Source organism: Phasianus colchicus, chromosome 4 (genome assembly GCF_987193195.1).
Source record: "Phasianus colchicus chromosome 4, bPhaCol1.hap1.1, whole genome shotgun sequence".
Taxonomy (NCBI): domain Eukaryota; kingdom Metazoa; phylum Chordata; class Aves; order Galliformes; family Phasianidae; genus Phasianus; species Phasianus colchicus.
The window spans coordinates 71,075,592-71,088,824 of NC_143439.1; the positions used below are offsets into that span (position 1 = coordinate 71,075,592).

General features: G+C 54.0%; 1 protein-coding gene and 1 long non-coding RNA gene across 3 annotated transcripts; one reads left to right on the plus strand and one right to left on the minus strand.

Moving 5' to 3' along the window:
• Positions 1-372: 372 nt before the first annotated feature.
• On the minus strand, positions 373-9,389 carry LOC116225993 (homeobox protein EMX1). 2 transcript variants are annotated; one of them, XM_090139926.1, is made up of 4 exons: positions 8,947-9,389; positions 8,323-8,715; positions 5,960-6,144; positions 373-973 (listed from the first exon to the last, which is right to left on the minus strand). In XM_090139926.1, the coding sequence occupies exons 2-4, from the start codon at positions 8,678-8,680 to the stop codon at positions 806-808; spliced, it is 711 nt and encodes a 236-aa protein (XP_089996052.1). In that variant the 5' UTR covers positions 8,681-8,715; positions 8,947-9,389; the 3' UTR covers positions 373-805. The 2 variants fall into 2 exon arrangements, with proteins under 2 accessions (XP_089996052.1, XP_031444571.1); XM_031588711.2 differs by lacking the exon at positions 8,947-9,389 and having other exon boundaries at positions 8,323-8,748.
• Positions 9,390-9,627: 238 nt separating this feature from the next.
• On the plus strand, positions 9,628-11,301 carry LOC149918333 (uncharacterized). The gene is made up of 3 exons (XR_016466259.1): positions 9,628-9,763; positions 10,381-10,502; positions 10,667-11,301. It is a non-coding gene; the product is annotated as an uncharacterized LOC149918333 (long non-coding RNA).
• The last annotated feature ends 1,932 nt before the right edge of the window (positions 11,302-13,233 follow it).

A 13,233-nucleotide genomic window follows, 5' to 3' on the forward strand; every position in this document is an offset into this window, starting at 1 on the left:
CTGCTTTCTGTCACCGTGTCACCTCCTTGACACCCAACCTGGGAGGAGGGGACACTGCTGAGATGCCATCACAGTGGACGAGCTCTCCTGCATCCATCAATCCCATGCAAGCCAACTCCGTGGTGACACCATCCGATGGCACCACAGTCACCATGGCCACATCCTCATTTCTGGGTGGGCAATGGGGACGGCTCCCCCCGGCACACCTCTCCAAGGATAAACAGACATAGTTTGAGCACATTTTGCTTTTTATTACCACGCAGTAACACACACTACAGATGCGGACTACCTACGGGACGGGGAACGCACGCACACACGGGCACAAAAAAAAAAAAAAAAAAAAAGAATAAATTAAAACAAAACCGTGTGGGGAAAAAAAAAAAAGAGAGAGAGAGAAAGAGAGAGAGAGAGAGACAGAGAAAGGAGGAGGGGAGAGGGAGGGGGAAGAAAAAAAAAATGGCAAATAAAGAAAAAGGGTTGGAAACATTGAGCTCGAAGGTAGGACGTTGGATGCGATCTCACGGCTGACGGGCGGTCCCCACACGGAGGAGGCTGCACGGTCGTGTCCCGGGGTCCCAGCAGCCTCCTCTTCCTCCCGGGCTCAGCAGGAGAGCCCCAAAACGCGCCCCGAGGGCTGCGCCGGGCACCGGGCTCCGGGCGGCGGGGGGGGGGACGGATGGGTCCCGGTGGGGCGGCGGCGGCGGCGGTGACGTCCCTTAGAGTTCGATGGGTGATGCCGCGCGCGTCCCCGCGTCGTCCCCCGGGTTCCTCTGCATGGCGGCTGCACCAGGAGCCTGTCCCTGCCTTAGTCGTTGGAGGTGACGTCGATGTCTTCTCCGCTCGACTGCTTGGTGGCGAGGCGCCATCGGTTGATGTGATGGGAACCTTTTTTCTTCTGCTCCGAATCCGGCCCTTCCTCCTCCAGTTTCTGCCGTTTGTATTTCGTCCGCCGGTTCTGGAACCACACTTTCACCTTGGGGAGGAGGAGCAGAGAAAAAATCCCGTTTTCCTTCAGAAGTGACCAAAAAAAGTCCCTGTCACACCAGGAGTGCGCCCTGGTCCCCCTGCCCGTCTTCACTTTTCCATTCCGACGGCAGGACCTTGGGTTTGGAGGGTGCCAGTCACCCTGGCACTCATCACTCTGGTGCCCATCATCCTGTTGCCCAACACACTGGTGCCCATCACATTGGCAGCCACCACCCTGGTACCCATTGCCCTGGTGCCCGTTGCCCGTCAGCCTGGTACCCATTGCCCTGGCGCCCATCACAGTGGTGTCCATCACACTGGCACCCATCACTCCGGTGCACATTGCCCTGGTGCCCATCACACCAGTGCCCAACACACAGGCACAAAAAAAATAAAAGAATAAATTAAAACATCTCCCTTGCCCATCACCATGGGCACAGTGGCCCAGTGGCCGTGGAGGGGTCACACAGAGCTGTCCCCACACACCCAGCCCAGAGCCGTGTCCCCATGCTGAGGTGGCAGTGCCAGGTCTTGGCTCTGGTTCTGTTCGGAGTGCAGCATGGCAACCCTTCACCTCCCTGCACCCAAAGATGGGAGAAAAAAGGAGCATTTTGGGCTTAACCCATTCGTGGGTCAGTCTGTGCAAAGCCCGAGGGAAGGCTCTGAGGCTGTCAGGCACTGAGGTTACACTGCAGATAACCAGGAAGCAAATGGAGATTATGAATTCACTATATCCAGAGGTAAGGAAACCTATTTCACTGTGACTGCAGTCAAACGTTTCCCAAGGAGCCATAGAGGAGCAACATCCCCATCCCCAGACCCAGTCACTCCTCACCTGCCTGAACCCACTGCCATCCCAGACAGCAGCCAAGGCACAGAAAACTCTGAGTGGGGTGAGAGAGGCACCCAGACACCAAGAGGAGCACGGCACTGCTGGCAGGATGCTGTGTATGGACACAAGATGCTGTGTAGGGATGCAGGATGCTGTGTAGGAATGGAGGATCCTATACAAGGACACAGGAGGTCATACATACCGGGATGCAGGATGCTGTGTAGGGACGCAATATGATGTGCACAGATGTGGGATGCTGTGCAGGGATGCAGGATGCTGTGTATGGACAAGGGATGCTCTGTAGGGACGCAGGATGCTATCCAAAGACACAGGATGCTGTGCAGGGACGTGGGATACTACACAAGGACGCAGGATTCCACACAGGGATGCAGGATGCTGTGTAGGGACGTGAAATGCTGTGTAGTGATGCAGGATGCTGTGTATGGGCATGGGATGCTACACAGGGATGCAAGATGCTGTGTAGGGACATGAGATGCTCTATAAGGACACAGAATGCTGTGTAGGGACATGAGATGCTGTGTAGGATGTCCCTACACAGCATCTCACACATCCAGAGATACTGTGTAGGGATGCAGGATGCTGTGTACAGGCACAGGATGCTACACAGGGATGTAGGATGCTGTGTAGGAACATGGGATGCTACACAGGGATGCAGGATGCTGTGTAGGGACACGAGATGCTGTGTAAGGATGCAGGATGCTACCAGTGTCCACTGCTGCCCGCAGTTCCGGCCCTGCAGGACAGACAGACCCTGTGTGCCGCCAGGCGCCGCTGCACGGCCGCTGTTGCCAACCAGCACGGTGCAGGAGGGAGCATTCACTCCCAGCACTGCTGTCAACGTGGATCGTGCCTCCCTCTCGCAGGGCACCATCCGCAGGCGATGCTCTCCCTCTGCCTCGCAGCACAGTGAGGCAGAGACCCTCCTTCTGCCTTTCCAAGGGCAGCAAAACCCTTTTGGTGCGCAGTGCAGTGAGCAGCGCACAGCCCACGGCTGCTTATTCCATTGAGCTCTGACCCCCAACCATTCATTTTGAGGCATTGCCCAATTTAATTCCACCACGGCGGAGTGCTTCATAAACTTTAAGTGAAGCTCTCAGCCCCCTAAGAGCTGAGGGGGAAAATTAACGGAGAGGGTTGGAGAGGGAAAGTGAGGCAGAAAGCAATGAGAACGCACAGGTGAGTTTTTGGGAACGGGAGCTGAGTGTGAGGAGTGCAGCATCCTCCAAGCACAGCTCAGCTCTGAGCAGTCCACCCCGATGGGACTGCAGCCCCCAGAGCCGCACTGGTAAGGACAGTAACCTGCCCTGGGAGCCATACATTTAAACCCCAAACGTGGGTTTTGTTCCTTCCCAAACCGATGTTAACCACCGTGGTGCCGAACGTCTCTGCTACCCTGTGGGTTTCTGGTACCAGATGGGCACCATCTCCTGGTGGCTCCTCCATCCCATTCTCAGCCCTTGGCAGCTGCTCTGCACACACACACAATGCTCTCCTGCACCTAACGCCATCCAGGCAGCGACAGCAATCCCATATGGAATCATAAAGTCACTGGATGTCTTTGAGGTCCCTTCCAACCGAAGCCATTCTATGATTCTATTGAAGTCAGAAATGACCACTACGATCATCACGTCCAACCATGACCCAACACCACCATGCTCACCAAACCACAGCCCTAAAGCACTGCCACATGCACCCAGAGATCCCGCTCTGCCATGGGGCTTTGTCCCAGCCCTGGTAACACGGCTGTGCTGGGAACTGAGTGTGTGACCAAACCTGGTGTGCCCACACATCCCCAGCAGCTCCAAGGACAGCGCTGTGGTTGCGATCCCCATGGCACAGGAGATGCTACACCCACTGGGCTCTAGCACACCAGTCCTTGCTGTGACACCACAAAGCCCCGGCCACTCTGCACCTTTTTCTTCTTACAACACCTCAAAACTCAGCAGTTCTTTTTAGGGACACGCAGGGGTTCCAAAGAGAGCGCCCAAAAAGCAGCGCACCAACTCAAGACCACACATCAACGCTGACATTTCTCTTGGGACCTGGAATGGTCCCCAGTATTTATCTCAGAGTTCCATCTTTCTCCTTCTGTAACTCCCAGGCATTCGTGGGCACAGCACGGCTGTGGGGCCATTCTGTTAATCATTACCATCGCCCCACGGGAGCCACGGTGCGCTCAGCCCTGCAGTGGTATGGGGAGAGATGCAGGATGGCATCGTCCCACACCTCACAGCCACAGCCAGGACGGGAGCTGTGCTTTGGGACGGAGACAGTGTGGGCTTTCTGCAGCTCCATGGGGGTCTATTCCCACTTGGGACACTCTATCATTCTACAACCTTATGGCTCTATGAGCTCAGGGAAGCGCTTTCCCACCCGGCACATCCCCATGCCTGGTGATGTCAGCTCACCGCAGCAGCCTCACACCACCACCGACGGGCACGGCAGCATCACCACCCACAGTGCCCATCCCAGCACAACACCCTCCGGCACAGCACCCACCCGTGTCCCATCCCACCCCACATCCACATCCCACATGTTCCACCAGCCCCACGGTGCCATCCCCGCAGCTCTGCGTCACCCCGCACACGCACACCCCGCAGCCGTTCCTCGTGCACCACGGTCCCCGCAGGCACAGCTCCATCCCCGTCCCACTCATGTTTGCTGGGGGCTGTGTGCTGTCCTTCTTTCTAATCCCATTTTTCCCCAATCCTGTCTTTGCCCAACACCATTTGCCCCCAATCCCATTTGCCCTCAATACTATTTCCCCCAATCCTATTTTTTCCCAGTCCTGTTGTCCCAGACCTCTATGGGAAGGGGTTAAATACTTCCGCCCTCCCCACGTTCCCCATGTCCCAGTGATGCACGAGAACTTGGGGACCCTTTCCACCTCCCTCGGGGCTGCTCCAGCTGTTGTTCTCTATGGGATCAACCCTTGGAATGGACGAACACCCAGTGGGATGCCCCAGGGAGCACAAGTGCTTCCAGTTGGGTTTGGGTGGATGGAAAGCAAAGGGGTGGCAGCAGCATAGCCACAGGACATATCTTACTATAGCAATACAGGCCAGTCCCGTTCACCGAATGCTAGGATCATAGGATATAGAATTGCAGAGTATCACGAGTTGGAAGGAACCCATAAGCACCATTGAGTCCAACAATCCAACATTGGCGCGTGTGGGTTGTTTCTCCCTGGGTAATTAATAGACTATATATATATAAAACTAAATTTATATATGTATCAATGCATACATGGAAGCCATGAAGCTGGAAGCACAGAGGTTTCCCCTCAACCCCTCTGCACCACCCCGTGTCCTGGGGTTGATGACCCCACAGCACCCACAGCATCCCCAGGCGCAGCGATCCGACACCGCAGAGCAGTCTGCAGTGCGTACAGACAGACAGAAGCAGACACCCAAGCAGGCATCTATTGCCTCTCTGCCTTCCTCTTTACTCGGGGGGATTTGGAGGCAATGTGCACTGTGAGGGGTCGGGCAGCATTTCCCGGCTCTGCTTTAATTTCCAATCATAAATCATAAAAAAGGAAACGAAATAAATGAATATAAAACCAGGCCAAACGGCCCAGAATTTAGCAACCATCTCAGCTGACTGCGTTGCTGAATATTACAGGACACAGCCTGGAGCTTGAATTAATATTATGGGTACTTCCACCCAGAGCACCCTGCAGCAGCCGTGCGCCCAGCAGCGTGCAGCCCCAATTCTCCTATTTTCCCCTTTGCACCAACACTTCTTTTGCTTTCTGGGCCCTCCCGGGCTCCCTCATTTCCTACACCAAATGAGCAAAGCCTTCCCTCAAAGCCGAAAGCCGCAGCTGAGATGAGCCGTCCTGTTGGGTCAGCACAAAGACAGCGAGCCGACGGGTTCTAATGGGCAACGGGGTGACACCACCACTGCTTTGGCCACCGCAGTTTTGTTTGGCACTCACACCAGGCAGAGAAGAAATAATGCAGCATGACGGCTCCGACATGAGAGCGCGGGGACGCGGCATCACCACCCCAACCCGACACAGAGGATCCCACGCTCCACTCCTGGGGAACCGCTGAGCATTTCGCCCAGCGTATCTCCATCACGGCGTGGTGCCCACAGCCCAAATTCCACGCACGGATGGCTGTGGCTGTGCCATACCTGGGTCTCGGAGAGGCTGAGGCTGCTGGCCAGCTGCTTGCGTTCGGCGCCCACCACGTAATGGTTCTTCTCGAAGGCCCTTTCCAACCTCAGCAGCTGGGATGGGGAGAAGGCGGTGCGGATGCGTTTGGGTTTGCGGGCGAAGGGGCCGTGCAGGAGGAGGCTCTCCTGGGATACTTCGCTCCCTGCGGGCAGAACGGCGGGGTCAGGAGGGGGGAATCACCCCAGCAATGTGCTGTGGGGGTTTGTGATGTGAAAAAGGGGGGAGTGGGGGGCAGCCCAGTGTGGGGTGGGGTAAAGAGGGGGGACGGGGACTGGTGGGATTTCGGAGTCGCAGTCGCTGCTTTGGGAAATGGAAAAGGGGAGAGAGAAGGGGAAAAATGAACGGAGAGGGTTGGAGAGGGAGAGAAATGGTGAGAGGGGAACAGAGGGAAAGGGAAAAGTGAGAGAGGAGATGGAGAAATGAGAAAGTCTGAAAGTAAAAAAGAGGGAAAAGGGAGAGGAGGGGAAGGGAGAAATTGGAGAAATGTTAGGAAAGAAGAAAGCAGAAATGAAACTAAAAGAGATGGAAAAAGAAATTAAAAGAGAAGGGAGGAAAGATAGAGTGAGAGAGAAAGAAAATGAGAGAACGGCAGAAATTCTCGTGGAAAGAAACAGAGAAAGAAATAGAAAGGGAAAAAAGCGAAATAAAGGAAAAGAAAAAGAAATGAAGGAAAAAAAGGAAAAAGAGAGAAATAAGGGAAAGGGAAAAGAGAAATAAGGGAAAATGAAGAGAAAAGGAGAGGAAGAAAAAGAGTAAGAGAGGTGTTATAATTGAATCCTCTTTAAGGTCCTGTGTGCTCCAATCCATGCTGTGAAGGACAGGAGAAAGGCTGAAGGAGTGAAGTGAGAAGGGAAAGAGACGGAGGGGCCGAGGGGAGAAAGTTAGAGAAAGAGAGAAATAAGATAAGGGGAGAAAGAACAGAAAAGGAGGAGGAGGATGGGACGAAGGGAGAGAGGGGAAGAGGGAAGGAAGGAAAGAAAAAAGGAATGAAGAGGTAAAAAATAAAAGAAGAAGAAAAAAAAAAAAAAAGGAAGGGAAAAGAAGAAAGAGAAAAAAGGATAAAAAGAAATTAAAGAAAGGAAAAGAATTGGAGGAATCCGATACAGAACGAATGGATCGGGGCAGCCGCTGTGGGGCTGTGAGCACCGGGAACTGCAATGGGAACTGAGAGACTGCCTGGAGCCGGGAGGGGTCTGGGTGTGCTGATGGGAATGGAGAGAAGCCAACGGGAACACAACCATAACCTGGTAATAACCGGGTGATTATATAGGATAACCCTGTGGGGTGGGAAAGGAAAGGGAAAGGAAAGGAAAGGAAAGGAAAGGAAAGGAAAGGAAAGGAAAGGAAAGGAAAGGAAAGGAAAGGAAAGGAAAGGAAAGGAAAGGAAAGGAAAGGAAAGGAAAGGAAAGGAAAGGAAAGGAAAGGAAAGGAAAGGAAAGGAAAGGAAAGGAAAGGAAAGGAAAGGAAAGGAAAGGAAAGGAAAGGAAAGGAAAGGAAAGGAAAGGAAAGGAAAGGAAAGGAAAGGAAAGGAAAGGAAAGGAAAGGAAAGGAAAGGAAAGGAAAATGGAAAATGGAAAATGGAAAATGGAAAATGGAAAATGGAAAATGGAAAATGGAAAATGGAAATGGAAATGGAAGAAGATAAAGGAAAGGGGAAATGGAAAGGAAGAAGGAAAAGAAGAAAAGGAAAGAGGAAAAAGGAAAGAAAGAAAAAAAGAAAGAAGAAAAAGGAAAAAAGAAAAGGAAAGAGGAAAAAGGAAAGAAGAAAAGGAAAGGAAAGAAGAAAAAGGAAAGGAACAAGGGAGAGGACACGGGGAAAGGAAGGAGGAAAGAAAGGGGAGAAACAGAAAGAAAGAGAAGAGTGGGAGAGAAAGTGAAAAATTAAGAAAAACAGTTTTTCTCAAAAAATAAGAAACAAAAAAAGAAAAAGAGAGGAAGAAAGAGGGAAAAAAAACCAGACACGAGAAAGAATGAAAGAAAGACGGAAAGAAAGAAGGAAAGAAAGGAGACGGAAAGAAACAGAGAACGGAAAGAAGGGATGACAGAAAGCGGGAAAGAAAGAAGGGGAAAAGAGAAGAGAAAGGAAAGGGGAAAAGAGAAAAGGAAGGAAAGGGGAAAAGAGAAACGAAAGAAAAGCGAAAAGACAAAGCCCGAAAAGAGAACCTCCGCTCATCCCCGTTCCCCGCGGCAGAATCCGACCGCCCGCAGCCCGGAGCCGCGCCGAGAGGAGCGCAGCAACAGGTCTCGGTGCGGGGCTGCGGGTCTCGGTGCGGGGCTGCGGGTCTCAGTGCGGGGCTGCGGGTCCCGGTGCGGGGCTCACCTTGGAAGCGGTGCCCGAAGAAGCGGTTGCGCAGGACCCAGGGGTAGAAGTTGAGCGGGTCGCGATGCTGCGGTCCGAAGAAGGAGTGAGGGTGCGGGAGAGGCGATGCTCCGAGCTGATGCGGAGCGACGGGTAGAGCCGGGTGCCCCACGGCTTCGGGGAAAACGAGCTCGGTGCCGCCGTACAGAGCCCGACCGGCGGCGGCGGCCCCTTGGAAACCGCCGGGGAAAGCGTCGGAAGCGGCGGGGGGGGGATAATTGAGGGCCGAGGGCCGCAGGGGTTCCTCGGGGCTCAGCGGGGTGTCCTTGGCCACCAGGGACTCGATGGTGAAGCAGCGCTTGGCGGACGGCTGGAACATGGTTTGAGCTCGGGGGGGCCGCGGCGGGGCTGTTCCTGCGGGTGCGCGCGTGTGTGTGTGTGTGTGTGTGTGTGCGAGAAACCTCCCCCCCCACCCCCCCACCCACAGCCCCCCCCCACGGGGCCGCGCACACGCGCACCCACCGCCCGCACCCCGCGGGCCGCCCCCGCACCCCGCAGCCCCGCAGCCCCGCAGCCCTACAAATAGGGCCGGTACCTGGCGCTGCCCCCCCCCCACCCCCCCCTCCCCGCCTGGGCGGCCCTCACCTGCGGGTGAGGAGGGCCGGGGCTGGGGCCGGCGCTGGGAAGGAGGAGAGCGCCCGAAAAACTGGACTGGAGCCGGCGGCGAGGCGAGAAGTTGTGGGAGCGGGGCTGCGGGCTGCGCTCGTTTCGTAGGAAATCGCTACATCGCTTCTTTCGTGCTGAAAATCGGGACGGCAGTACGGCCCCGCGGCTCCGCCGCTCCGCGATAGAAAGGTCGGAGAGCTCCCGTTACCCGCGCAGCCCCCGCGCAATGTCCGCGCAGCGCGGAGCCCCGCTTAAAGCCCGGCCCGGCCCCGCTCCTCCCTGCGCTGGGAATAATAATAATAATAAAATGATATCAAAATATCGACGAAAAATCCCAAAGTCGCTGTTTTCTCTCCCGGAGCCGCGCTGAGGAGATAGATGCGCGGGCGCGCAGCCTCTCCGCACTTTGGTCCGTCCCGAGTTCACTCCGCAGTTTGGCTCTGCTTCGCCCGCCGGGACGCGGCGGAGTTTTGTTGAGGCGCGGAGGAGGGGGCAGCCCTCCCCTCCCGCACAAAGAGGGTTGAAAGTCTATTTTCCACTCCGCTGCGCCGAAATGCTCCGCGCGGCACCGCGGGGCCGTCAGTCCGTCGGTCCGTCCGTCCCCCTCTCATCTCCTCCCACCCCTCCTCCAAGCACAGCGCGGCCGCCCCTCGCCCTGCGCGCATCTCCCGCGCATCTCCCGCGCATCTCCCGCACAGACACAGCGCGGCGGCTGCGGGAGGAGGAAAGCGCACGGAACTGCGCGGAAACCAAAGGCTGAAAACGGAGCGAGCGCGTCCGACGGAGCGCTTTTCTCGTTTAGTTTTTTTTTAATTATTCTTTTCATTTATTTAATTTTATTATTTTCCCTTCGCGGAGGTGGAAGAGGGGGAAGGAAAAATTGATCTTTTCAGTGGGGATTTCTGTGGGTTGGAAATAAAGGAGAGGGGATGTGAGGAAGGGGATGCGGGGTGCGGAGCTGGATGGGGAGTGGAGGGAAGGGGAAAGAGAAAGGGAATGGGATGGGGAAAAGGAAAGGGAATGGGAAGGGATGGAGAAGGGGAAAAGGAAAGGAAATAGGAGGGAAAGGAAGGGAAGGGAAGGGAAGGGAAGGGAAGGGAAGGGAAGGGAAGGGAAGGGAAGGGAAGGGAAGGGAAGGGAAGGGAAGGGAAGGGAAGGGAAGGGAAGGGAAGGGAAGGGAAGGGAAGGGAAGGGAAGGGAAGGGAAGGGAAGGGAAGGGAAGGGAAGGGAAGGGAAGGGAAGGGAAGGGAAGGGAAGGGAAGGGAAGGGAAGGGAAGGGAAGGGAAGGGAAGGAGGAAGCAGGGCCAGTGCTCAGCTCAGACGCGGGAGCCGTGTGCTTCATTTGTGGCATTGAATTTAATTTAATTTGAGACGATCTGATTGTACTGAATTTAATTTCGTTTTTCCATCAAGTCCCCGTGCCGGGCTGCTGGGCAGAGAGGTTCGGGAATGGGATTTCGTTTGGTGTGGCTCTCGCCGGATCTGAACATCCTTCACAGGGGGATAACTGAGCCCTGCCCGGCGCTGAATGCTCTGTGAGGAGCAGCACCTCCTCTCCACAAAAGCGTTTTTTGGAAGGGAACTCCTTTGGTTTAGGGGAAAAAAAAAAATAAAAAAATCCCCCCCTATTACATATGACAATATTATGAGTTTTTTTTCCCATTCTTTTCCTCCGTTTTTTTTTTTTTTTTTTTTCCAGCCCCGCATCCCGGCTGCTGCCCGCTGGGCGTCCAACCGGGAGGAGCTGTGCTGGAGGAGAAGGAGATTTGCTTTATAACGAAAGGAGGTGTCACTGCAGCCGGAGGACGTGGGCAGCAGCAGCAGAGGACACACAGAGGATCCCCAGCCCCACTCCGGGTGTAATGCTGGCACAGAGCGGAGCTGATCCCATTAAAAAACGATACAATGGTTTTCCAAAGAGCAAACGAAAGCGGAAGGAAGAAGAGGGAGAGGGGGGCAGGATGGGCACCGAAAGGTGGCTATAGGGTGTGGGGTATGGGAGAGGCTGCGGGATGCTCGGGGATGGACAGACGGACAGCTTGGGGCCAACGCAATGCCAGCAGGTGCAATGCTGTCCGCAGCCTCGTTAATCTGTAACACATCAGCCTCCAGCATCAAAGGGCAGAATGTGGAAAATCAGGCCCCGAGCCCCGGAGCGTGGCCATGGGCTCAGCTCGTCGCGATGTTAAAAGTTGACCAGACTTCAAAGTGCTGCATCATTTCCTCCCAACCTCCCCACCTGCTGTTCCCGTGGGCAGAGCCGATCCCCTGCCCGCAGTTCTTCGTGCCATCCGGTCCCACAGTGAACAAGGGAGGAGGGAGACTGGTGTGGGTTTGGGGGGCTGAGAAGGTCTGAAGACTCCAGAGCTGGGCTGCTCCCTGCTTTCTGCTTCTTTGGCTTTTATTATTATTATTATTATTATTATTATTATTATTATTATTATTATTATTATTATTATTAAATTTGGCGTGGCTCAGTGGTGTGCTGGATGGGAAGAAACTTTCCCTGCATAACCTGGTGGGTTTCAGCAGACCGTTCTCACCTCCCCGAGTATCCGAAATTTCTGATGGCTTTATCAACTGGTCCATTGCTGGTTGGATGGATGGATGGATGGGTGGGAAGATGGTTGGATGGATGGGTGGATGGACAGATGGAAAGATGGGATGCATGGATGGACAGATGGTTGGATGGAAAGATGGGATGCATGGATGGACAGACGGATGGATGGATGGATGGATGGTGGATGGATGGATGGATGGGTAATTGGAAAGATGGATGGATGGACAGATGGAGGGATGGATGGATGATTGGCTGTATGGATAGTTGGATGGATGGATGGATGGATGGATGGATGGACGTACGGACGGACGGACGGACGGATGGATGGATGGATGGATGGATATACCATGGGAATGGTGGGTCTGATGGTTGATCTAGACATTGCCAAGGATGAACAGTCCCCTATTCATTCAGAGACTCAGAGAGTTAGTTTATAGGCTCAGGATGAGTGAGGAACCCATCACATAGCCCAGGAAGGGAAAATCTCCGAGCCATACAGCTACATACTTGGGCTGGAAGAGGTCAGTCCAGAAAAGACAGATGCTGCTGGAAGCTCAGCCACCTATGCAGTGTTCACAGTGGCTTTTCCAAGGGGATGCATTCACCTTCACTTCCCCAGCATAGCCAAACACCAGCCCAGAATCCTGTACAGATGTGAGATGTGATGTGATAGGTACTAATGGATGTTCAACCTAATCCAGCAGGAAGAGGAGGTGGGAAAAGCACAGAAGCCAAAGGATTTATGCAAAGCCACACACCAGTTGGTGAGAACAGATCCTCCAGGCCCTCAATGTGCCCAAGATCCTCCAATTCCTGTGTTGGATGAGCACTCAGAGATGGGAGATCCTAATGGAAATACAGCTATGTGTCATTGTCAATTTTGCTCCTCCAAGTTCTTTGCAGATATTTAAACCCCACACATCCTGAAATCATCACTGCTACACCTTTTGTAACATTTGGAGATGGTTCTTCTAACATCTGGAGATGGTCATGCAGGTGCCCATGGTCTTGATGAGACCTTTCAGGTGGGAGTCCCCATCCCTGGGGGTATTTAAGAGATGTGTGGATGCAGTCCTGATAGACATGGTGCAGTGATGGGACTCGGTAGGACAGGTTTATGGTTGGCCTTTGTGATCCTGAAGCTCTTCTTCATCCCAAATGCTTCATTCTATGGCTCATAAACGTGGAAACCTCTCCCTTGACTTCGTGCAGGACCCTGAGGACAATGTTCCCTGTTTGCCTGCAGGTGTGCAGAGGGATAACAGTCATTCACACTGTTCAGCTCTGTATTCCCCAAGAATCTGAGTTCAGCCAGCCCTCCCCCCTGGCTTTGGGATGAGGTTGGTCTCCCCAGTAAGCAGCTCGCTTCAAGGCTGCAGGATGTCACACATAGAAACACGTTTCCATGCACTGTCGGGTAATTGCTGCTGCAAACATGCCTCTCTTTGAGTGTTCAACCGGATAGTTTCAACACAGGAAATTACACCTCCAGCCCTGGGGATGTTTGGGTGCTCCATTGGGTTGCACTGAAGCATGAACCCCCATCAGGCTTCCAAGCAATCCCCCAGCTGATGGGGAAAGCAAAGTCCCATCTGGGATTGCACCATCAGAGGGGTGAGGGAACGACAAGTTGGACTTGATGATCTCAGAGGTCTTTTCCAATCTCAATGACTCTATGAGTGGGAATGGTGGTGATGGATTGGCAG